Raw genomic sequence first — 26,248 nt, 5'->3', positions numbered from 1 at the left:
CTCAAGACATGGGGGTTTCCTCCCATTCACTCACCTCCTGTGTGATGGCATCTGAAGAGGAAATCATGCGACGGCGTTTGCCTGGAGATTTTTGCTGTGATTCCACAAAGGCCTTGTACGTCATTAGCTGCAACTCATAGTCCTAAGAACAGGAGAAATTTGACAACCTTTACTTAAGACGGCATAGCTAACATATCACACAACACAAACACAGTATTTTCTTGCTGGACTACATTTAGTGTTTGTTCAGACTACAGGTTGGCAAATATTGAGTTATTCTGCCTGTCAGAAATACTAATTCTGTCTCTATAAATGAATGTGATTATTTATAATATAATTTTACTTACACTGAAAATTAATTTCTTATCTATTTATTTATTGGCCTGGGTCTTATGTAGCCTAGGGTGGTCTCAAACTCTTAGTGTAGATTAAAATAAAAAAAAAAAAAAAAAAGAAGACCTTGAACTTCTGATCATACTGCCTAACCCTTCCAAATGCTGGCATTAGGTATGTATTGCCACATTCAGTTTTATGTGATACTAGAAATTGAAGCCAGAGCCTCACACTAGCCAAGGTGTCTGTCATATGAACAATACCCATTGCCCAGTTCTTATTCTTTTATAAAAAATGTATCATAAGATATGATTCTTTTAAACTTTTTCATTGGCCAAATAAAAAAGACCATGTGGCCTAGACTCAGCTTATGGGCCATACCTTGCTGAATCATGAGTTTCTAATCTGTGATTTGAAGTCCAATTCTTTGATCTCACTCTTGGAAAAACTGAAATCCAAATAGGGAAAGCGGATTTTCCTAATTCAGTACAGTTTAGAAACTTTTCAAATCCTTTTCTCATTTTACTACGTATCCTGTGCTTCCCCTGCAACCTGCAGTGTTTTGCTCCCCACCTTCCAAACTTTCTTCATTTAAATAGTACCTTATTTACTTATTTATCTTACTACTTCTACTCTCTCATGCTCCTGATACCATTTTTTCCCCCTAAAGACATGTTTCTCTGTGTACCCTTGGTCATACTGGAATTCACTCTATAAACCAGGCTGGCCTTGAACTCAGAGATCTGCCTGCCTCTGCCTCCTGAGAGCTAGGATAAAAGGCCTGCATTATCACTGCCTGGCTCCTGATACCTTTTCTTTTCTTTTTTTCTTTTTCTTTTTTTCTTTTTTTTTTTTTTTTTGGTTTTTCAAGACAGGGTTTCTCTGTGTATCCCTGGCTGTCCTGGAACTCCCTCTGTAGACCAGGCTGGCCTCCAACTCAGAAATCCGCCTGTCTCTGCCTCCCAAGTGCTGGGATTAAAGGCGTGCGCCACCACCACCTGGCGATACCTTTTCTAAAAAACAAATATGATCATCTTGTTTCTCTGACCAAAATCTTTCAAGGATCTAGGCTCAGTTTCTCAAACATCAACATGTGCAGAAATCATCGGGGGAACCTTATGAGAATGTGGAACCAGATTCAATAGGTTGAGGGCATTTCAAGCAGTACCTCAAGTAATAATGGCATGTCTGGCTCAGAGACTACCTCTAAGGGGTGGGAGCCTCTAGAAGAGCTCTGCATAATCTGTCCAGAGCAGGACTTACAGTGATAATGTAACTTTCCTAAGCTGGAGATCATGTATTCCTTCTGGGATAAGGTACAATTACCTTCACAAGAGTGGAGTACTGCTGGGAAAATTTTTGACATTGGTCCAGTTTTGTCTGATTTCTCTCAATTTCAGCAAACAGTTCCTAGAAACCAAAGTATCACAACATTATCATTGATTATCATCACTCAGCAGTGAGAACTTACTATATTCTAAGGCAGTGAATCTCAAACCCTAGAATTATCATAGTCAGAAAGACTAGTCAAACCACAGACTGAAGGGCTAGTCCTACAGGTTTTCAGTTGGACCCAGGAACCTGGATTTCTAACATGGCTAAGGTGATACTGATACTGCTGGTCTTGGAGCTACACTTTGAGAACTACATTCCTTTAATATTTTACATGTAGAGCTTCATGTAGTTTTAGCAATAACTTCATCAGGCAGTTTAAAGGAATAATGAACTGTGTCTGTTTTAAGGATAAGGAAATAGAATACTGAAAGGTGGTTAATTTCTTCAATGTTTTCTAGCTAGTAAATAATACATAAGCCAGGACTGTAATCAAGACAATTAAACTCAGACTTCATATACTTAATGACATGGTATTAAACAAAGTAAAAGAAAACACCAACCAAAAATGCTTTAAATAATTTTCTTCTACTCTTAGTTTTCCAAACCCCTACAGTCCAGGCCTAGTTAATAAAATATAATATCAAGAAACAAAATGGTGATGTTTAATAGTTTCAAAAAATAGCCCTAGAAACTCAGGATTGGAGGACCTAATGGGTCTCTCTCTGGTCAAAATATAAAATCAGTATCTTTTTGAGAAGCACAAACAGAGGGTGCTTTACTGTCTCAGCATCTGGAGGAGTTTAGCTGCTGCAGCACTGTCATCTTTAAGATGCGCTAGCTTCTATGTTTCCCCTTGTCCTGCAGCCACACTCACCGTCTGCTGACTAAGCTGCTCTGACAGCACTCTGCTATCTTCTGCCTGGCCGGGCTTCATCATTTCCTGCTGGGCAGTGGTTTCCTCAATCCACTTGATGAGAGTTCCATGGCAGGCTCGGTAATCTCTCAGAACTTCCTGGATACTTTCTACCTCAGATTGCCTGGAGGAACAAACGAAAGCACTGTCAAACATCCTAATGTTAACATAGAGCACTGTTGCTCAGGCCTCCAAGTGGGCTCAACCATGGAGGAGCGTGATTTCACTTGGGGATAAGTGGTGCAAGGCTGAGTGATGTCTATGAAACTACCCAGGACCCTAAAAGTTTGTAAAACTAGTCCTAAGAGCTCTGAAAAGCCCTATGGAGCCAAGCATCTCAAGATAATTCCTGTCAAATTTTTCATTTTTATCTTTATTTTACAGAGTATCTGTCAGGGTACCAGGACTAAGATTTATAAAGCACTGTAATTTCTCATAGCAGGAAGTGAAGAAAGATAGAGGTTACTATCTTTAGATATCTGTCAATCTCATTAGCTTTAGGGTAGTAATGTAAATAGAGACAATACAGACTTATATGAGTTGATTAAACTCCTGTCCCTGCATATTTTCCTTCCCTTCTTAGCCTAAGAAAGATCAATTTTCAATCTCTACTAGTCATACCTTACATCATAAGCAAGGCATCAAATGACAGAAGTGAACTGAACCCACTAAAATCAATAACTGTAACAGAAGTCATAAAATCTATAAAGCCTCATTCTGAAAATGGATCAAATTAGATTTGAGCCTAATAAAACAAGAACAAAAATCTAGGTTCTCTTCTCAGGAAAAGGTTATCATATAACCATTCAAGTCCATATTAAAAAGAACACATAGCACTCGAGATGTGGCTAAGTGTCTAAGACATACAAGAACCTAATTTAATCCCAAGCACTGGGTGGGCATTGTCATAAATGGCTTAACTAGATAAGGAATGGCACTGCTAAGAGTATTCCCGCTATCTGAAAGCAAGCCTGGGGATGTAGGATGATCTGGCTGAGGTACCTATCACCCTAATAATTGTCAGGGTTGATTTAACTGATCTAGTTGGCTAAATAGATATCTCTTTCTTCCCTTACTGCTTCATCTTCATGTGTGTCCCTTCCAAAGCTGTGTTTCCTTCCAAAAAAAGCTTTCAAAAACAAGCTTTGGGCTAGGATTGTAGCCTAATGGTGGAACATATGTGTTGGGCTTTAGGTCTGCTTTAAAATTGATGATTCCAATTTTTTTCTGGGATCTTGTCATGTTCAGGATCCATGCTGTTTTAGAATCCCACACCTCTGTATAAATTCCTACTTTTTAAAAACATGAATGATAAAATACTTGATAGCTCATCTTGTTTAATCCTGAATCCCTTACCGGGTCTCCAGCTGGACGATGACACGGTGCCACCGCTCCTGTAGCTGAGAACCTTTCTCCTGATAACGTTCCAAATCCAAGTTTGGCTCTGATGCTGGGTGCTGGAGCTGTTCTGCAACTCCCTTGGCCTTAGTGATTTCCTCATCCAGAACTGAGAGCACCGACTTCTTATCCTTCGCATCACTAAGCCAGTGCTAAAAAAACACAAGAAACAGGTTAAACATTTTCCTTGCTAAAAGAAGTCTAAGGCAAGCAAAAGGACAGGGTCCGCAGTGAAATCGCCACTGTTACCTGTGACCCAGAAACCAGGCCCAGGAAAGACCTTTGCTGAGGATAGGCTCAGCTTTCCTGATGCACACTGGGAAGGGAGGGGCAAGAATGTCAAATGGGAGAACAGGGACACCATAAAGGAAAATGTGCAGATAGTTTTTTGTGTTTGAAACATGACTTTACTATATTAAGCTATGAGACAAAGCAAAGTTATATAGGTGACTAGGTCTTGGTTTTCTCCTCTGTCAAGAGATAAAAATCCCTCCCCTATTCACTTCTCACAGCAGCTCGTGAGAGTCCAGTGAAGTCACAGTAAAGTGCTTTACAACATTTCTTTGATAGAAATGTTGGATATGTTTAATTAAGCCATGATTGGACAGGAGAAAAGGCTTTCTTACTCTTCCCGTTTGGCCTTTTCTCTTCCCCCTTTTTACTACATATTATTAAAATACATTAAAACAACAGCATGCCTAATTCAAGTGCAAACATGAATCAGTGTCAAGTCATCCCAGCCTGAATCCTCTGTTAACCCAAAGCAATGGTGACTCAACTTCTTAAGAAACTAGAGAACCAACCTGTAACGTGGTACGATGGGACTCCAGAGCTGAGAGGTCTGCTGGCACTGCTTCTTCTTGACTCAGCTTGATTTCATAACCTTTGACCAACAGTTCAGCATCCTGTATGCTACGTACTATAACATCAATTGTCTTTAGCCTGTGGGGATAAAAATCAACTCCTTCATTAGCACTTTACTTTTTTCCCTCTGAGACAGGATTTCTCTATGTAGACCTGGCTATCCTGCAGCTCACTCAGTGGACCAGGTTAGCTTTGAACTCAGTGGTCCACTTGTCTCTTCCTACCAAGTGCTGGACCACACAGCATGACCAGCTTAGTACTTGAGCTTTATTTATTTTTTTAAAAGATGTATTTATTTATTTTATTTATATGACTACACTGTCACTTTCTTCAAACACACTAGAAGCGGGCATTAGATCTTGTTACAGATGGTTGGGAGCCACCATGTGGTTGCTGGGAATTGAACTCAGGACCTCTGGAAAAGCAGTCAGTGCTCTTAACGGCTGAGCCATCTCTCCAACCCAGCACTTGAGTTTTTTTTAACTCAAAACACTTTATTTATCAGTATTTGTATATACATATATACTTATACATGTATACATATATACATACATATATGAACAATAATTAAATAATAAGATATATTTGAAAAGTATGGGGGTTGGGAAGAGTGGGAAGAAGCGAAAGGAAAAAATTATGTAAATACAGTGCTCATATATTAAATTCTCAAAAAGGAATCCAGTTTTTTAAAATATTCAACAGATTAACTAGCATTTTACAATATGAAAATAAATATGACCTATAATTATGTTGAAGGACACTTTAACTCACTATAAACTTTGAAGTTTAAAATGAAATCAATAAAAATTATTTTACCCATCATACTAACAAAAACCACAATAACGTTTTATAATTCAAAGTATTTCTGAGAACAAGAAAATGGATTATCAGAAGCTAAGTCAACAGAGCCAGGGGGACACTGTGTGTTATTTCTTTTTTATTATTATTATTATCAAATCATAATTTTTACTTTTTAACACAGGGGCTATAAACGCGAAAATGCAGGATGTGCAGGAGCATAGGTGTTCAGGGGGAGTACAGATATCTTTCAGAACAGGATATCAGCTGGGTGAAGGTTCAGGGGTCAGGTCACTATGACTCTGCCTACAATTCACTTGTCCTTATCTAATTTGGTACTATCCTCCAAAGTTGCCTATTTACAAGGTCTATGACTACTCAGGCTGGTAGATTTCCACAAAAGCTGCCTGTTTACAACAGTTTATAGACATCTGTTTCAGTGTTTGTCCATAGAGACCCAAGACTTTGTGTTAGCAGGCATGTATGTCAGGCCTATTGCTGATTTTAGGCTTATGGCTGATTTTAGGCCTTCAGTGTATAAGCAGGGCTACCCCTGACATCTCCTCCCTTCAAGTATAGAAGGGCTGTGGCGATTCTAATCTTGCCAAGGCAGGGATAGAGGCCTGACCTCCAGTAATTAAAGGGGACCTTGTAATGGCTCCAGTCCTCCTGTTGTTGTCCAGTGAGGCATGAGGGCCATACTCATCCTGATGTCTTTTTCCTGGATAGGGGATACTTTTGACATCAACCCCTATGCAGTCAGGCTTAAAAATTAAAAGAAAACTATTAATAAAGAATTATATTTACTTAAATAGTGTCTTCATGACTCTCTGAGGGCGGAAGGAGCATGCCTTGTTTACTCTTTCTAAAACTGAAAGCTCACACCAAATCTGCTGCTGATTGCCTCTGGCATCGCTGAGACCAATAAAAACTATGCCACAATTATGTGGAAGGACCCTTTTACCCTTAAATGGAATGGCCAGGACCCAGTTCCTATATGGGGCCGAGGATTGATATGCCTGTTTGATACCACAGAAGGCACAGCTAAATGGTCGCCAAATGAATTAAATGATTAAATAGATACCCCCACAAAACCAGGCCCAATTATAAATAAGATGAATAACAATTGACATCCAGGGAAGAGAAATTTCCCTGAGAATTCCCTTCTTTTTTCCTTTCCAGGTAAAAATTAATCACCCGTGATGTCTGCTGTTAGGAGTTCTAATCCTGATGCTGGCCACCGGACTTATACTACTCAGACCTCCAATGGGCCTTTGACAAGGACGTCAAACAGCTATAGACTGACATCACTAATCTGAAGAAATCCCTCGTTTCACTGTCTGATGCGATCCCCCAAAATTGCAAAGGACTTTATTGGACTCGATTTTCTCTTTTACAATAGAAAAGACTGTGTACAGCTCTAGACTGTGTACAGCCCTTAAAGAAGAATGCTGCATTTACATAGACAAAACAGGGATGATTAAAGAGAGCATGAAAAAGGTCAGAAAAGGTCTTGAGAAAAGACAGAGAGAGAAAGAGAAAAATGAGAGCTTGTACAAGAATTGGTCTTCAACCTCTCCATGATTGTTAACCCTACTTCCTTCCATCTTGGGACCATTAATTAGATTAGTTTTGCTTATTTCCTTTGGTCCCTGGGCCTTAAATAGGCTGACTAACTTTGTGAAACAACAGATAATCTGATAGCAAAATCTATTCAGATACATTATCATAAGTTAGCTATGGAGGACCACGAGACTCTAGATGAGGATGTTACTTTATCCAAGGTACTTCCAAGTCCCATCTCCACCCAACCTAAAAGAGGAGACTTCCCTCCCTAGACCAAGCAGAGAGGGGCCACCCAGAACCCCCTCTGTCTGGCGATATGAATTCTTGCTTAGGCTGTGAGGCTAAGCACTGCAAGGGAATATAAATAAAAGTTAAAAATATATTTCTGGGTTCCCTGAGGGACAAGCATTTGAGTTTTAAGATGTGAATTACTTAAGCTCACAAACTATAATTGCCCAAATCAATTTTACCACATTAAATGATAACAAGTTTTTGTAAAAATGAGGAAGCCTGATCATGCATTCTGTTGGTTTAAGCTAATTCAGAGTGAGATTTTAAGTGGCACTGGGATAGGCCGCCTGTGGTGGCAAGAAGGAGGGAGGCCAGAAGTCTATAGTGTTGTTTCCAGAGGTGTCCAATCAAATAAAAACGAGGTAAGAAACAGACCTAACAAGTCAAGTTTATTCATCACCCATAACACTGACATTTGTTATTGTAGTCCAAATAATTTTATTCCATGTTACTTAGGAACTAAAGGCAAAATTTCCAGCCTAGACAACTACTCTTAAAGATCCACAGTCTTTCTATATTATTCATTGAATGATCTCAATAGAAAATGACTGCCCTTTGGATCTAAGACTTCAGCTTATTCAGACTGATAGTAGAGAGATCATAGACATGGTACTCACTTATTCAGATAGACAGTAGACAGACCATAGACGTGGTCCATCTTCTCTACCATGAGGTTCAGCTCTGAGCGAAGAGTTGTGGCACTTGAGCCTGATGGAGACTGCTGGAGAAAGACGTTGCATTTCATAGAAATAGCATCCAGGTCAGATTTCAAATGCTGTAAATCCTCCTGTGTGTGCTATCAGGAACAAAATGCACAACAAAGATGGAGACACAAATGAACAATGTTAGAAAGTAGTCCTATTTTCAATTGGAAATGAATCAGTTCAATTATATGTTTAGCTTCAATCCCATTCTTCCACAGTAAATGGCACTTCTACAGGCTGCAGGGATGGGTGAATTCCTGAGCAGGGCTGGCTGAAGCCTATTGCCTCACTTCTTAGAAGCAACACATGTTTACTTCAATCTAAAAGTAGTTACTCTTCCTCCTGCAGCTCACCTCCTGCTCTGCAATCCTCAATGCGATGTCCTGCCTGGCATCTCTGTCAGTCTTAGAGCTGGCTGGAGACTGAATTTGTTTGAGCAGTCTCTGCTCACACTCCTCCAGGCGTAGTCGGATATTCTTCAGCTCTGAGATGTATACCTTAGCCAAAGTCTCTTCTTTGTCCTCTGTGAACACACAAGCACAGATCACTAAGCTCCACCTGAAGACAACAGAGCTAAGACAAAGGGCAGCACTGGCTCCAGCAGATCAGAAATCTCATTGATGAAAGCAGGAAATATCCTGCTTGACCTTCAAGTCCCTGCATTACACATTAGCATTAAGGTTCTGAAGAAATGTGACAGGCTGATTATCAGTAACACAAAGTATCCAAGACTGTCTTGTGTCTGGAGTCTGTCAGTGCCCTTCAGGGCTTTCCTTCCCACTCTCCCTCCCTCTGCCTCTCGCACACACCAGTCTCCATTGATTTCATCAGGTGCTGGAAGTGGGCTTTACAAGCTTCCACCTCCTCCTCTATTCGCAATCGATCGGCCACAGAGAAGAGGGCAGAGTCATGACTGTCCTGTAGAAAGTCTTCATAGTGGGCCTGGAGGTTCTTCATAACTTGGTGGCACTCTCCTGGTGCTAAGGAACGAAGCTAAAGACAACAGAATAAATTTCTTTAGAACAGAAAAATAACACTTTCACTCTCCTTCCTTTTTTATTGATTCTGTTGATTCTATAAATATATATTCAAAAATGTGCAAATCAGCTGGGCATAATGGCACACATGTTTACTCCCACCACTAGACAAACAAAAGCAGACAGAGCGAGTGCCAGGCCAGCCACAGTTACACAGTGAGACCTTGTCTTGAATGAATGAATGATCACTGTTCTAAACATGTTGATTTTCAATAATGAAATTCATCTATATAATCAACATTCCAATCTAAACAATATTAGTAGCAATCCCACCCTATACTATCCTTCAAACTCCACATCACAATGTTCCTTGTCCTTCCCACATTCACAGCCTTACTGTATAATCTATGTTGGCCTTGAACTTATAATCCTCCAGTCTCAACTCCAGGTACTAGGATCACACAGGTATGCCACTGGTTGCCACCTGGATGCAAGCTAAAAAAAGTAGACTAGTGGTCACCCACTCTTTACTCTGTATACTCTTACACAAGGGTGGCACCTTCTCCATACAGTGAGAAAACTGTACTCTCTTACTTTCATCTGTCATTTCTTTACCTCTCAAACTGCTAAGTTGAAAGGTTAAGTTGCTAAGGCTCTCAGGTATCTAATCCTAAAATAGCATCCTGGACTCAACTGTACCTCATTGGTCTGTGGGAAAAGTTTCAGAAATGAAAGTACTACTTCAGAGATACCAACCAGGTATCGGTTACCAATTACCTTTTCTAAGTTCCAGGTTTGTACAGCATCAAGGTCCTTCCGCAAGTAGTTCCAGGAGATAAGGCTTTTGGTGTTAACATGTAGCTGGTGCCAAAGGGCCATCACCTTCTGGTAAGATTGTTCCACCCTAGAAATAAAAGAACTACATGTCAGAGATGTGACTGCAGAGTAGAGTTGTGTGCTAAGAAGGAAAAGAGAATTAGTTCTGATCGAACAGATAATTTTGGAATTTACTATGATATTTGATTTGGATTGTCTATGGAATTATGTCAGAACATACTTCCAGTAGAATAAAAGTTACCTGAGTGTAAGATGATTACAAGAAGCCAGACAGAAAATATGACAAGGGAAAGTATGAATACAAAGGATATAGATAAAAATATTCCCTTTAGAACTGTTGGAAAACTGTACCAACAGCCCCCCCCTTGCTCCGGCCTTATTTATTTATTTATTTATTTATCTATCTATTTATTTATTTATTTGCTTGCTACATGCAAGTATACTGTATCTGTCTTCAGACACCCCATAAGAGGGCATTGGATCTCATTACAGATGGTCATGAGCCACCATGTGGTTGCTGGGATTTGAACTTAGGGCAGTCAGTGTCTTATCTGCTGAGCCATCTAACCAGCTATACCAATACTTCTTAAAAGTGATTTATTGTACTCTACATCGTCAAAACATGCTGAAATAGTAAAAACAATGGCAACTTAAGTTCACTTGGGAAACAAGGCAAGTATTCTATGCCTATTTCAGTCTGAATCCTAGAGGGCCTGCAGATAAACAAACATATACTCAAACCATTAGGTTATCTCAAATGCTCCAAGATGAAGAGAAATGTGAGATATAAAATATAAAACAGGAAATTAGGCATCAGGATCTCAGTTACTTAAAAAAAAAAATCCATCAGTTTATTTTCCTCTATCTGAGAATTCCATAGGAAGTTCATTTAAGTGGTAATCTCAAAAGAAGAATAAAAACACAACACAAAAAAGTAGAAAACAAGGTGTTAGAGAATGAGTCTTGGAGCCCCAATATGTGATAAATGGGGATTCCTGAGAACAAAACAAATCAACCAACCATTCAACCAAAACCCAGAGGGACAATACAGATATAACTGAATATCATATTAGATGAAATAATCCAGTCCCAGAGAAACCAGTATTCCATGTGTACTCGATCACAAGTGGAAACTGAGGTTGGGGGGGTGAGGTGGGAGGGAGGATGTAAGACAGTAAGTTGAACCTGGATTCCTGGGCGTGGAAAGATAAGAAGGTAATGAAGGTGACCAAGTACACTCTATGAAGCATCTTGCGTTGTATAATACATGCCTTCTTTAAAAAAAAAAAAAAAGCAATAACTCAGGAAAAAATTTTATGAGATCTGAAAGAGTTCTCAGATTTTGTTCTTGTCCACTGAATAGAAAGAGACTCATCCAAAGACAGAGATCAGAAAGAAAAGTCTAAAGGAGCTATACCAGAGAAGCAATGCTTGCTTCTAGAAGGCAGAAGTTCTTAACTATTCTACATTATTATGCTGGTAGAAAAAAAGATTCTACTCAGAGGCATCATGAAGATGGAAAAATATATTATTTATTATTTGCTATATGTAAGTTCTGTAAACTTATTACAATTGCTTACTAGAAATGGTGACTTTTTACTGCTATATACTTTTAAAAAAAGAAACAAAGATGCTATCTTTGTCACTAAGTTTACAGAGAACATGTTCTACCGACCAGGCAATAAATCAACAGAGAAGACTTGGAACCTAGGAATCAGTGGTTACAACTCCAGGGAGACATAAAGAGAACCCTAAGGTGAAGGTGAAATGAATGTTGGAATCAAGCTAGAATCAGGCCTACAGAACAGATCACATGGGGAGAGGAGAGCAAAATGAGCCAAGAAAGGGTTCCAAGAGAAGTCATCTGTGGCAATTGGAGAAACAGAGAGAGAGAGGGAGAGAGAGAGAGAGAGAGAGAGAGAGAGAGAGAGAGAGAGAGAGGAAAACTTGGAAATATGTCTTTAATATGCAGATAGAAAAATAGCAAACCCAAGTGGAAACTGTTACTCTAAGGAAACAATTACTAATCCACTGGTCTGCTCACCTATTCCTTCATTCTTGTAATTCAACAACCATGTACTGAGAACCTACTAGGTGCCAAGAATGGGTCTAGAATTATTATTGAATTGTTGCAGGATTTTTGATCACAGTGTGAACCTTAAGATTGTTTTATTTACTGAAAATAAAAATCAGTGATAGTTGTGTCACACACCTTAATCCCTCTGGCTGGAATCCAGACACACCATTAGTACATACCTTTAATCCCAAACAATGAAGGCACTTAGATTGTAGAAGGAAGCACCTTTGTTTGAAAGTGATGTCTAATTGAGTGGCAGACAAAGTGACAAATCAGAGAAAGATGTGACAGAATAGGCTATGCCCAAGCTACTTAAAAGAGCAGTAACCCTGAGCTACTTAACTAACCCAAGCTACTAACTCTGAACTACTTACAAAGGCAGTGAAGAGAAAAAAGAGAAAGAGATAGTTTTACTGGAATTTTTTTTACAGAGACAGCTAGTCACAAGTGAAGACAGAACAAGCCAGAGAATGAGAAGAAGCCAGGAAATTAGAACAAACTGCCAAAGTTAGTATGAGACCAAGCAGAGCAATTCAGGAAAAACTGAGAGAAGCCAGATTGAATCAGTCAGCTTGGAGAGAAGTTTGAGCCAGAACAGGTGAGTTAAGTCAGCCAGCCTGAGTTCAGAAAGAACAAGAAAGGGTGTGAGGTTGTTCAGCATGAAGTCTCAGAGGTTGAAAACATTCAAGGCCTAGATTAGATTGTACGGAGGCTAGAAGTTTCCAGGACTAGGCCTAGGTTAGCAGATGAAGACAATAATTGGGAGACAACAATTACTACAGAAGAATGAAAAATACTTTTACACTGGATTATTTCACCTGAAGAACAGATTTATTAAAGATCTACCTGGCTGGCAGTGGGACACTTGATACACCTAATGGGAGGTCTGTACCAAACAGCACAGTTCCACAGTTACCTGCTGGCCATTTCAATAGCCTCCTTATTCGGTGGGGGAATGAGGAAGCAGACTGATGGCACCATTGCCTCGTTCCCTGTAGGGCTGATCACCTTCCATTTGGTCCTCTGAGAATTATCTTCCAGCACACATTCATCATTTTTGCAAATAGTGATCTGAAAAGATAAAGTCACAAATTATTGCTACAGAGAAACCAACAACCACTATTACCTGGTGTCTGATCCTAAGGCTACAACATAGCTAAAAAAAAAAAAAAAAAAAAAAAAAAAAAAAAAAAAAAAAAAAAAAAAAAAAAGTCTCCTTTCACTGTAATGGCTTGTATATGCTTAGCCCAGGGAGTGGCACTATTAGGAGGTGTGGTCTTGTTGGAGTAGGTGAGTCACTGTGGGCATGGGCTTTAAGACCCTCATCCTAGCTGCTTGGAAGCCAGTCTTTTCCTAGCAGCCTTCAGATGAGGAACTCTCAGCTCTTCCTGTACCATGCATATCTGGACTCTGCCATGCTCCTGCCTTGATGATACTGACTGAACCTCTGAACCTGTAAGCCTGCCCCAATTAAATGTTGTCTTATAAGAATTGCCTTGTTCATGGTGTCTATTCACAGAAGTAAAACCCAAAGATACTCAATGGGTAAAGGTCCTTAGTTGCCAGGCAGGCCTGATAATCTGAACTTGATTCCTGAAACCTACTTGGTGGAAAGTAAAATCAACTCCTGAAGGTTCCCTTCTGACTTACACTCACATAGGAGCACATGTGCACCAGGGAATTCACGTGTCCCTTACATTTATACAAGTATACACCTAAGCATAAAATAACTAAACGTTTTCCTCAGGCAGACCACCTGTTATCTGATTGGGAAGCAGAGGAAGAGATCCCAGGGCAAGCTGGCTAGCTAGACTAGCTCAATCAGCAAGCTCCAATTACCCAGACTCCCAATCTTAGTAATGAAAGAAGAGCCTCTGTCCTCTGTGCACACATATCCTGTCATATAAACACATACATATTCATGCATACACACCATACATGCTTACATATGCAAAACATAAAAGTTGTATCAAGACTATTTTGTTCACTGTCCTTTGCAAGTATGCTCAATAAATCTGTTTTATTCTTTAAGAAAGAAAAAGAAAAGAGATGGAGGGAGTAGGAGGAAGGACTGGTTCACTACCACGTAGTGAGGGCCCCTGAAATTTATAAATTCATGTCCCATCAAATAAGTCAAGGAAAGGGGTATTGATCAAGCCCATTGCATGTGGAGTGACTAACATGTGAGTTCCAAGGAGACCCTAAGACGTCAAGAGCAGATCCTGTGCCAGCACCATAGAGTAGGGTTACCCTATGATCTTCCTCCAGGCTCCTGAAAACGCTTGATCATTTTGAATCACCAGTTCTTTATCTTAACAGACAAATAATAAATGCGATCTGTTTAGAAACAAAAACCTAATTCTTTCTTTGAGTTTTACACTATGTAGTCTAGGCAGGCCTGAACTTGGAGTGATCCTCTGCCTCAGCCTCCCTAGTGCTGGGATTATAAGTATATATCACCATGCCCACTTCACTCCTTCTCTTGTACAGTGAAGTTTTACTCAGTGCATGCTGTGTGTATCTGCAAAGTGTAACAAAGTGCTACTCCATCAACACTTAGGCAATGAATGAATGAATGAAATGCCAATCACTAAGGTAAGGGGGTAAGGGTTTGGGTTTTATTTTGTTTTGTGTTTTTATTGATAAAAGAGATATTTTTATGCTTAAATTCCCATTTTCAAACACTCGTAAATAGGACTTCCCCTCCTCCTCTTCCTTCTTTTTCCCCTGGCTCGGTCTTTGTGTACGTGTCTCTCACTCTCCTTCCCAAACGCATGGTCCCAAACAGGCTGGCTTTTATCCTCTTGCCTTCCTAAGTACAGGGTTTACAGGCTTGGTTTCTCCCTATCAGTGTAACACTAACTGAAGGCTTCCCTTCTCAGCTCCTTCCCTCTGAGCCCAGGAACCCTCTCCACTCTCACCTCAATCTGCCTGTAGTCACAGATGGCCTTCACAGATAATGTGCTCTTCAGCACATGGTCTGGATTTCGTGGCTTTAGCTGAACAATGGTTTTTGATCTCCCAACAAGACTGGCAACAGAACTCTTGGACTGTATAAGCTGCTCCTTTTCATCCTATAAAATAAGAAAACCAAAAAGACATTAATGGTGGTATTCTGAGTCACTAAGCCAATAATGAAAATGCAGTGCTTCACTCCCTAAGAGAATTATTTCTCAGTTATGTAGGGATACTTAGCAGAGCTATCTTATGTAATGATATAAACAAGGATAAAGAAAAAAGCAGAGACCATCTGTCTTGCTTCCAAGGCTTTTGTACTCTAACTTTTCAGCCTTCTCCTTGTACTTTAAACAATGACGAATAAAGCCACATGCAAGAAATAAACAAAACAGATGTCTAGCTGTCAAATACAGCTATGGAACTAAGGACTGCCTCAAGTATAGCTCAGAACAAATGCTGTTGGTGAAAGTGTCATGACAAATGATTTAGGATTAACCTCGTCGTGCTGTGTTTATGTATCTTTAATTGGGTTGAATGAAGTAACATGCAAAGTCAAAATTCTAAAATCTCTGTAAACACAATTACCTTAAAAGCGAATAAACTTGTCAACAAAATTGGTAGCAGTATACTACCAATTCTATTGGAGAGTAAATGATAACTTGTTATCTACTGGCCAGAATGTTCCAACCCATGGTGAGGCATGAAAGTCCCCAGGAAGAGAACTTTCTTAGGATGGACAGGGGTGCAATAAGAGTAAAGAGTTAATAATGTTAAGAAATACCATTAAAGGATTAAGAATATGCAGGTAAAGGAAAAGAAATTCTTAAACAAACTACCTGTGCCTGTCCCGGGGAGCATGATTGGAAGAAATACAACTTTAACTTATTAGTTAAGAAAGAGGAATGGAATAATTCAGGGAGCAAGCCACACTTCTGTATTTGAGAGCTGGTCTACCCATTTCAGTTTCCTTGCAATAAAGATGTCTAACCCACAAGCCAAATATCTCTAGCTCTAGAGACCAAGTGCTCATCGTGGTAAAAGCTCTGAAAAGAACCAGAGGCCAGGACAGGTGCTCTGAAACCTGGTGAACAAGCTGAGGAGCAGACCCAGGTGTGACTCCATGCCCGATGATGCCGCCAACCCGATGCCCCTGACCTGGAGAAGAGGTAACAGAGCGGCGACCACCCTCCTGGAGAAGAGAAGATATGGCAATTGCAGGGGAGTTACCCTATGACCGGAAGGTACTCTGTGGGAGGGAGGAGAGCAGAGCCAAGGATGACATTCCCCCTTCACACTTGCAGTACCTCCCAGAGAGACATTTTAAAGACAGAAACTGTAAAGTCAGATTTTATCCTTCGTTCCAAGTTAACACTCCATTTGCCTAAGTGAAGCACTGAATGTAAACCTACTCATGGGTTCACTATATCTGAAATAGTTATTAAAAAAGAAGGAAAAAAGAAAAACAAGAGAAAAAAATGAAAAGAAACTTAGGCTAATGCTAACAGTGGTACAGGCTTGCGTGTCATGCACAAGACTCTTAAGTATGAACTCAATTCCACGAAAATGTCCTAGTTTCACCCACAAAATAAACAAACTAGTAAGTAAATAAACCTAAAGTGAAGCAAAATAAAAATGCTTTGGGTTATTCTGGTTCTTATCTCATCTCCTGAGATGCACAAGTAACACCCCTGCTGCATACACCTGACATGCAGCTGGGCCCTGTCTTGCCGATTCTGTGTAATACATACTATTACATTAAAAACGGGGCAAACAGTGTACTACCTATAAGTAAGATGTTAATCTTGGCCTTAGTAATAAAGAACTAATATCTCCTCATTACCAAAAGAAAACAGTCAAGGAAGAAAAATCCGGCTCAGATTTCTCTTTCTGTATCTCAAAAGAGAAAAAACAAATCTGATGTCACTCAATCCTCTTCAACTTGAGCCTCAGCTCCACTGACTGCAATAAAGCAGGGATGACACAAAGAAAGCACAGGGCAGCAAGTGGCTCAGGGAGCAGTTTACCTCAGAGGTAAATCCAAAGAAATCCCATTAGCAACTTCTTCAGAGAAGGAAAATGAAGAGATGACAAAACTCACTAGACAACTGGACGCGAGCCATACTTCACTGTAAGAACGGCCACTGCCCTGAGCTTTCAAGGCTATGAACGTCAGCAGCAGCTGACACAATTTACTCTGTTTCTCAGAAGCAAAAGTCCCCACAAGGCAACACCCACCATGGAGTCCTGAAGCAGATCTTCAAGGCGGGACAGACTGGTGTTGTGGTCGCAGGTATATTTTCGTTTGATGGAGTCTTGGAGGTTTCTCAGAAATGACTCCAGGTCTCGGGCATCACTGAAGAACTATGGAAACACAAGGAAAGTGTGCCTAGTGCTCAGCCCTCAGCACAGCAGGAAGCTCACACAGAAGGAATCTTATCTGCCAAGCTCTGTGAAGCTAATTACACTCTCCTGGACAAACCAGGGGGCTTAAAAAAGCCACCTCAGTAAAACATAAGTGACGCTTTCAAGTAAAACTCACTAGATCCTATATGAACACTAGCCTGTCTCACCTTTCTTGATTTCTGTCTAATGGCAGCACTTGGCCTGAGTACTTCATGAAATAACCTAGAAGCTAAGTAAACTAATGTTTACCTCACTAATGTAATTATTTGACCAAGGAGATAAACTTAAAGAGAAAGTAACTTATTTCCTCCTTCATCCTCACCTGAAGCAAAATGATGTGATAAGTTGGGGGCAGGGAGAATCTTAGTATTTTACAGATCTCTTTAAGGGGTAGTACATGCCTCCTCCCCTTGAAACTGGGCACAACCATGCGGTTTGCTTTCACCAATGTCACACAAATGGCAGAAACAGTAAAAGTACACGAGGACTGTTCTCTCTTGTCGCTTGTAGCACATCCTAGACCCAGGGTTTTCTTCACATGCTGTCTCCTAGCCAACTCTTAGATGTGTGTCTAATGCCATTTGGGCTTAAACAGCCCCCTTGCTAACTAGAGCAACCGGCATCCAGGTGTATGACAGCAAGATGAAGAGAACAGAGAAGAGAAAAACCACTCATGTGAGCCCAGTACAAATAGTTGAAACAACTAAGATTTTAGGGTCCATTTGTACTGTAAAAGATGAGTGATATGAATGTTACCTTGTTTGTTGAAACAGAATCTCATATACCTCAAAGCTCACCTTAAACTTCTGATCTTCCTAACTCTTATCTCCTGAGTGCTAGAATTACAGTGTGTAGCGTCCAGTTTTACCATATGGATATATTGTTAACCTAATGTTTGGAATAAGTATGTCCTCCACCACCACCATCACCACCACCACCACCACCACCACCACCACCACCACCACCACCACCACCAACACCACCACCACCAACACCAACACCAGGACCATACCTGGAAGTAAGCTGCATTCTCTTTTACATGTTGTTCAACACATAAGCACAGCTGCTTCATCCACTGCAACTGTGACTGGACAGCAGCACTGTATGCCTGTAACAGCCAAGCACATGTGCAGAGGGCATCAGTTTACCAGGCTCAAAATATATGTGTGAGGCTCTTTCTAAGTACAATTCTGCTACTGGCAGAGGAGAAATTAGAGAGGCACAAGACAGCTGACTGACAACCGAGCAATCCATCTCAAGAGAAAAAGGCTTGCCTTTCATCCAACACAGATCTGTTAAAAGGGGTTACCCAGAAAAAGCCTCTTTTATACTCAGGTATAATTAAATGACCAAGCCAGAAACATTTTTATACTCAGGTATAATTAAATGACCAAGCCAGAAACATAGCATAAATCAATCAATAAGTAAATCCTTCTTAGTTCTTATACTGTTTCTCTTCTCTGGGTAATAGCACTAGACCAACAAGAAGTAGGATGTGGGACAAGAGGTAGCTCAGTGGTTACATGCATTAGTGCTCTTGCAGAGGAGCTGGGTTTGGTTTCCAGCACCCACATGGTGGCTCCCAGTTCTCAGAGCATCCAACACCATTTTCAGGAGTCCACAGATACCAGGCATGCATGTGGTACACAGACATACATGGAAGCAAAACACTCATATGCATAAAATAAAAATAAATAAAAATCTTTTTAAAAAGGGAAAATGAATCAGTTATTTTTAAATGAGAAAGAGTTGTCTTTTAAAAAAAAAGACAAGCCCTTTTCCTAATAAGTCAAAAGTCAATAAAATAAAATAAAAAAAAGGAAGCCAATCTGAAGCAAATGAAGTGGCATTCCCTCCAGGCCTTGGAAGGACAAAGCTCCTGATCAAAGTTTACAATCACACACCTCCACTGTCTGCTTAGCTGGGTGGTTCTCAAGTGACAACAGCTCTGCTGTATCTTGTAGAGAACGAAATACATCTTGTTTCCCTTCCAGTTCCATTGTCAGCTCCTGCAAATTGAATTTAATTTTATAGAACAAATGCTATTATGGAAGAAGAGGCAATAAAGAAAACAGTGTTCCCTGCCCAACTGTAAGGAGCCTATAATAGGATTGGTGCCAAAATATGATATATAAACTGCAAGTGCCCAGGGATCTCAGAAAAGGGCAAAACTGATGGAATGAAGGGAAAGGAACTTACAAAGCACAATAGGACCTGAGCTAGCCCTGGGTAGACTGGAGAAGTCAGGAGGCACAGCAAAGAGCAAACACAGTTAGAAGGGCTAGCTGGCCAGCACCACACAGGTACTCTCACTGGCAGACAGACCACTGATGGGCAGGCTTTGCTTCACCATTAATACAAACCACAACCTAAATGCTGGCTTTTCCATGAACTCTTACTATCAAATTTAATGTCTTCTCCTTTATGCTTCAGAGCACATTCTATGTATGTCTCATGGCCTCACAGTTTCCACACTCACTATTTACAGCATCAGAACATCTAGTCTCTCCTCTTCTCTTCAGAGGGCTCCTATGTGCTTCTCTAATCAGGCAACACTTACACATTTTAGTAACTGTAGATAAATGGAACTAAACCAACCAAAGTAGGTGCTAGTAGAAGAGAGGTCTGTTTTCATAAAGGATTATAAAATGCTTTAAGACCCTGTGTATAGAAATACTGAAAGTAGCAAAAAATATTCCCACTTGTCTACTTTTTCATTATAAAGAATAGAAGGCAGAGCAGGAGAGATAATTTGGTGGTTAAGTGCACTGGCTGCTCTTCCAGAGAACCCAGGTTTAATTCCCAGCACCCACAGGGTAGTTCACAACTGTCTGTAACTCACATATGTGGTACACAGACATATATGCAAGCAAAATATCCATACACCTAAAATAAGTGGGTTTTTTTTTTTTTTAACACTTAGAAAGGAGCAGGGAAGAGAGACACAGAGACAGAGAAGAGGGGGTGGAGGGAAGGAGAGAGCAGAGAGTAGAAGGCATTGCCCTATTAATGATGGATATTCCCAACCATTTTACATGAGATAAAGACCAAAATGTTAATAAGAATTCAAAATATAGAAATCTAAAGGTACAACTTACTTAAATATTAACTCTTGTATAATAAGATACTTTGCTTAGGTTAGCTTATTAAGTCTTACTCAACTTTTTATACAACCCTTTCAAATAGTTCTTATCCCATTTTTACAAGGGCTGGGAGAGACTAAGAACCTTGCCCAAGGACATAGACCTAGCTAGTGGACAAATAAAAACTTGAATTCAGATTCATCATACCCTGTAATCTTAACAACAAAGCTGTATTAATTTCTGAAATGACTCAACTTGCAGACTGCAGCTCTATCTACTCACAACATACCTTTCTAAATAAATCCACTCAAGGACTCTCACTCCTCCATACACATTTCTCACAGAACAGATGCAATGAGCAGAGCCCCTGTTTCTATCTATCATCACGTAAGTCTACAGCAGTGGTTCTCACCCTTCCTGACACTGCAATCCTTTAACACAGTTCCTTATGCTGTGGTGACCCCAACCATAGAATTATCTGTGTTGCTACTCCATGACTGTCGTTTTGCTACTGTTATGAATCGTAATGTAAATATTGAGATAGAGGTTTGCCAAAGGGGTCTCTGCACACAGGTTGAGAGCAGCTGCTCTAGAAGCAGAGTCTTCGAAGACTACTTCTCTGTCTCCCGCAACTATTATTAAACATGACAGTCTTGCTGTGTGAGACTCACAGAGAAGTAGGTTTTCTTGGCTGAGATATTGGGATTACTGTCACTCCAATCACATGCCAGCTCTTCTTCCTCCTTCCCATTCAGCCAGATCAGTTCAGCTGTGGCTCTGGAGACAAATTTGTGCAGGCTCTGAAGGTGCCTCATTCGGAAGCTAGAAGTCTCCTGGATAAAGCATGGGTTAAAAGATTAGACTGCTTGTCTTTGAACCTGGAGAAAACAACACAGTGACATCAGGAAGAAACAGCACAGGAAATGTACTAAGCCTAATGCTTTTGTGTTAAAGTGGTATTTAAAACTAAGGCCTTAGACATGCTAAGAAATACTCTACCACTAAGCCACACACGCCTACTAAGGTTTCTTTTAATATCTGAGTTCTTCTCCATGGACTCAAGTTTTACACAGTTTGATACAAAACTTCCATGGTCACTGTCAATCTTATGCTGAAGATATGACTCACAGGCTGTTGTGAGGGTTCCTGCATAGGATCTTGGCTCATCCTACCACAAACAACCTCTAGAAGGGAATGAAAAGCAATAAACAGGAGAGGAAAGGTCTCCATCAGGCTAAAGTTTTTAGTCATGGTATCTTAAAATACGTATGGCCATTGGTGAAGAAAATAGCTAAGATTGGTTTTACTTGTTCATAATTTTCCAGAGCAGTGTTTTCTGACCCTTTAAGAAATCTAGAAGCATGCAGAAGCATGCCAGGCGGTGGTGGCGCACGCCTTTAATCCCAGCACTTGGGAGGCAGAGGCAGGCGGATTTCTGAGTTCAAGGCCAGCCTGGTCTACAGAGTGAGTTCCAGGACAGCCAGGACTACACAGAGAAACTCTGTCTCAAAAAAACAAAACAAAACAAAACAAAACAAAACAAAACAAAGAAAGAAAGAAAGAAAGAAAGAAAGAAAGAAAGAAAGAAAGAAATCTAGAAGCTTGTTGTGGTAAAATACATCTATAATATTTCACCACATAATAAAAAAATATATTATGATAATAAAAAAATCAAATATATATGTATACACACACACACACACACACACACATATATATATATATATATATATAAAATATTGGCATTTACAGGGCTAAGAGGTAAGAGGAGTTTAAAGGGTAGCATGAGCTATGTGGGGAGATAATGCCTCAAAAAAAGTGTTATAACCCATATGAATAATTATACAGTAGTTATAATCTAATAAGAAGAAAACTAAGACAGACCCAAACCATGTGCTTTCTAAATTAGGAAAGTGTTGTTCAGAGGGAGCCAATTCTCCATGAGCACAAGCTAAGTCAACCAGTCAAATCTCACCTTCAATTTACAATACTGTGTCTCCAACTTTCCAAGAGTCTCGACATAGCTGGTATGGAAATTCTGGGACATCTTTCCCTGACACGAAAGGAATGAAAGCAAAAGTCATTAGAGAAACAGTGAGTGAACTATGGTTTCAGCCATGTAAACAGGATAGCCACTGGTGGGGGCTCCCTGCTCTGGAAAACACAGGCCTGGACAACAAGGCTCTAGATCAGACTTCATAGCCTGAGGCAGCACTGAGTGGCCAACAATTCAGCAGGGTAATTAAACCCACACTCACGTTCCTGGTTCCTGCGTTTCTAGCAATTCAGAAAATCCTGTACCTGATGACTGCCAGACTACTCACTTGCTGCTTTGAACAGGACAGGGAGAGGAATACAGAAAAAAACAGAAAGAGCATGGGTGCTGCTCAGTGATACAGCACTTGCCTAGAAGGCACTGAGCCCCAGAAACCAAACCAATTGAAGCCCTCAATGATGAAGACAAAATGGCGTGCTAGAGGATGGATGGAGTGACCAGCTCTCTACTGCAGGCTCACAGCAAAAGAAACTGAGTATGAACTTTGGGGACAAAAGACCTGAGATTAGATACTTCTATTTACTAAATTCTTACTCCAGCTTTCAGTATCACTTTTTTTAAGTTTTTCTTTTAGTTTTAAAAATTGTGCGTGTGCGTGCGTGCGTGCGTGTGTGTTATAGTATATGCATTTGAGTGCAGGTGCCTGTATAGGTCCTAGAGCTGGAGTTACAGGCAGTTGTGAGCCATGTGATGTGGGTGCTGGGAACTGAATTCAGATCATCTATAAGAGCAATATGTAGTCTTAACCACAGAGCCATCTCTCCAGCCAATAAGAGCATGTTTTGTTTTTTAGTATATAGATATCTATTATTTAAAATACTTTTCTTACAAAGTTAAAGGTTAATAGAGACACTTTGTATAAAGTGGGAATTTGTTGTAAAGTGGTATTCATTATACACTTTGGTTTTCAAAGCTTCTTCCTTCTCAGAAGCAGCAGTGTTGATACACTTCCCAATACCTGCTCCTCCCCAGAGCTCTCGTAATGTAGATTCTGCACGTACCTCGTACAACCTAGCCTCTTTGACGCTTGAGCCCAGTTCTTCCACACTGGTATGGATATGTTGTTGTGTTTCCAACTGCAACTCCACACTAGGCAAATCGTTACCCCACTCTGCTCGCTCCAGTTTCATCTGAAAAGGAAGCACGGATGTGTTATAACTTACAGAAGAAAGAAAAGTTGTCAAAGTCAACATCTGAAGGAGATGACTAGGGTAACAGCCAGGTGTGGCAGCACATGTTTTTAATCTCAGCATGGACTACAGAAGACCTTGACTTAAATAAACAAAATAGCTAGGGGTAAGAATTGGGCATCTGAACAATCTCTATCATTCCATGGCTTCTTATAAGCCTCAAGAGCAAGAGAGAAAGCTCTCTTGTTTAACTTCAGCAATGTTGGCATATGAGAGAACAGTCCTGAGTTTTTCAGTCAGAAACGGTCTTAACAAGCTGGATGCTCAAACATTCCTCTTTATAGGGTCACAGGACATGGTGGCCCATGCCTTCAACCCCAACACTCAGTAGACAGAAGCAGGCAAAACTGTGAGTTTCAGGCCAGCCAGGGATACATAGTGAGTCTCTGTCTTAAACAAAACAACAACAAATCATTATGAGTCTCTAAATTTCATAGAGTTAAAAAGGGGGAAAGGACATCTAAAAATATTTAGTTTATTCACAGAATCAGCATCTAGCCAATAGAAGATTTCTTCCCCACATCATCTTTGTCCCCTACCCCACCACCCTGCTTTTTCTTTTTTCTTTTCTTTTCTTGAGATAGGGGTCCAATTATATAGTCCAGGCTGGCCTGGAACTTATCATCTCCTGAGTCCTGGGCTTACAAAGCCTGGTAGAGAACAATGTCAAATTTGAGGTTTTGAACTAGAATATAATTAAGTAGTACCATTGGACATGTGGAGTAAATATATTAGTCTTGCTTAATCTTAAGAAATATGACCAAAACCGAAGAATAAACTCTTCTTCCAAAAAGGAAACATCAGAACAGATAACTGAAATATTTAGATATGCAAGTGTCCCACAAGCTACCACTTAGGGTACAGTTAGCAGAAAGTAACAGATGCTATACAGTGTGGGATTGTGATAATCTATATTGACTGACTCTGTTCATTTAGAATATAAGGAGAAAGGAAGGAATCAGGCATGGTGGCATATGTAGTCTCAGCATTCAGGAGGCTGATGCAGGAAGATCATGAGTTCAAGGACAGTCTGGGCTACACTGGCCTGCTGGACTAAATAGTGGAGAGGCAAAGTGACATTTAAGAAGAAGAAATCTTAGATGCAGACAGGATCAGCAATTAAGGTTTTCTCTACCAGGAACACAAAGCAACCTGGTTCTCTTAAGACAGCTTTCTGGATTATACCCACCTGCATCTCTTCTACCCAAGAGAGTAGTTCATATACAAATCGGAGATTGCCTTCATCTTCAGAGGATGAGATAGATACAAGTTCAGTCCGGGTCATAGGTTTTCGAAACCAGGAGGTAGAAGAAGAATGAGTCGTCTTGTTCATGGGTTCTGCTTTTAGATGAGTAGTGGTTAAAGTAGAGGGCGGAACCAATTCAAGTGGTGTGAAGTGGCCTTTCCGGTATAGATTTGTACACTCTAAGCGCAAGGTAACCAGCTCATCCTGCAGACGCATGACCCTGAAGTACAAGAGGAGACTTAACACATGCTTAAAATAAAATCTTCATTATCTATTTAACAAGCACATGATAAAAATAAAAATGAGACCCATATCAGGAAAAGTGTTTTGAAAAACTATTACAGAAATGCAAAGTGGTATTTTAACATCTAGTTTGGTATTTTTCAAGGCAAATGTCAAATTAAAGTGTTAATTAGAAGGAAGTAACATAGTGTTTATGTGACTCCTGAAGGTCACAACAGAATAAATACTGGATTGCACGTGACTTTAGACACTCTGCATCCTAAATGAGTTCAGTAGATCACCAGTGTTTCAAAGTCACATTTGCTAGCGTACCTTTGCAGGTCATTCTGAAACAGAAAGGAATACAGTAAGATGGCACAGTGGTTGAGAAATATACTCCAGGCACTTAGTGGGAGGGAGAGGTGTTTAAAAGCTGAAGCTCACCACAGGACATTTCCTGCTAATACTATGTGCGTGCATACCAGAGCCATAGAAGTGTGAGAATCAAGGTAAAGATTCAGTGTCTGGTTCTTGTCTAAGTCTTGGCGAATTACCTCACAGGAAGCAAGCCTATGGGCCCTTTCATCCTCACCTAAAGGCCAGCTCTTCTAACTGGTAGTACTTTTCATCCCGTAGAATCTGGAGATCCACCTGCAGCTGCCTGATAAGACCCTCACACTCTTGAATGTACATGATGACATCTGACTCACACTGCACTGGCTGTCCTGATTCCAGGTGTGCAGCATCCTGTGACAGAAAAAGAATATGAGTGAGAAACCTCCATTGCTCTCACCCACTAAGATGGGGAAAACCAAGAAAAAGCAAGTAACACAGTTGGATCTTTCACTGCCAGAACAGCTGGGTGAAAAGCAGAAAGCATGTGACATAAAAACACTTACAGCCTGCAGTGTATTCTTAGCTAGTGTCAGTTTTTCTTCACAGTTCAAAGCACCATTCTGTATTTTGTTTGCAATCTGCAGCAGCAATTCTAGCCTGA

At 40.3% G+C, this 26,248-nt stretch overlaps 1 protein-coding gene across 19 annotated transcripts in view; it reads right to left on the bottom strand.

Annotated features, from left to right (window-relative positions):
* Nucleotides 1-26,248, bottom strand: part of Macf1 (microtubule actin crosslinking factor 1) — a 336,209-nt gene that overhangs the window by 135,941 nt on the left and 174,020 nt on the right. For all 19 annotated transcript variants that reach the window (XM_076934251.1, XM_076934254.1, XM_076934256.1 and 16 more), the window contains 20 exons: nt 26,151-26,244; nt 25,844-25,998; nt 24,973-25,249; nt 23,595-23,723; nt 22,513-22,590; nt 21,209-21,370; nt 19,359-19,463; nt 18,467-18,562; nt 17,287-17,412; nt 15,015-15,167; nt 13,010-13,164; nt 9,957-10,083; nt 9,012-9,195; nt 8,556-8,725; nt 8,116-8,294; nt 4,783-4,921; nt 3,938-4,131; nt 2,543-2,705; nt 1,660-1,743; nt 35-142 (listed from right to left, as the gene is read on the bottom strand). In XM_076934251.1, the coding sequence (XP_076790366.1) occupies nt 35-142; nt 1,660-1,743; nt 2,543-2,705; nt 3,938-4,131; nt 4,783-4,921; nt 8,116-8,294; nt 8,556-8,725; nt 9,012-9,195; nt 9,957-10,083; nt 13,010-13,164; nt 15,015-15,167; nt 17,287-17,412; nt 18,467-18,562; nt 19,359-19,463; nt 21,209-21,370; nt 22,513-22,590; nt 23,595-23,723; nt 24,973-25,249; nt 25,844-25,998; nt 26,151-26,244 (2,878 nt within the window). The remainder of the gene's footprint in view (nt 1-34; nt 143-1,659; nt 1,744-2,542; nt 2,706-3,937; nt 4,132-4,782; nt 4,922-8,115; nt 8,295-8,555; nt 8,726-9,011; nt 9,196-9,956; nt 10,084-13,009; nt 13,165-15,014; nt 15,168-17,286; nt 17,413-18,466; nt 18,563-19,358; nt 19,464-21,208; nt 21,371-22,512; nt 22,591-23,594; nt 23,724-24,972; nt 25,250-25,843; nt 25,999-26,150; nt 26,245-26,248) is intronic.

This window comes from Arvicanthis niloticus, chromosome 5 (assembly GCF_011762505.2).
Source record: "Arvicanthis niloticus isolate mArvNil1 chromosome 5, mArvNil1.pat.X, whole genome shotgun sequence".
NCBI classification, from domain to species: Eukaryota; Metazoa; Chordata; class Mammalia; order Rodentia; family Muridae; genus Arvicanthis; species Arvicanthis niloticus.
The sequence above is the reverse complement of the archived record's forward strand: the minus strand, read 5'-3'. Positions and strand labels throughout refer to the sequence as shown.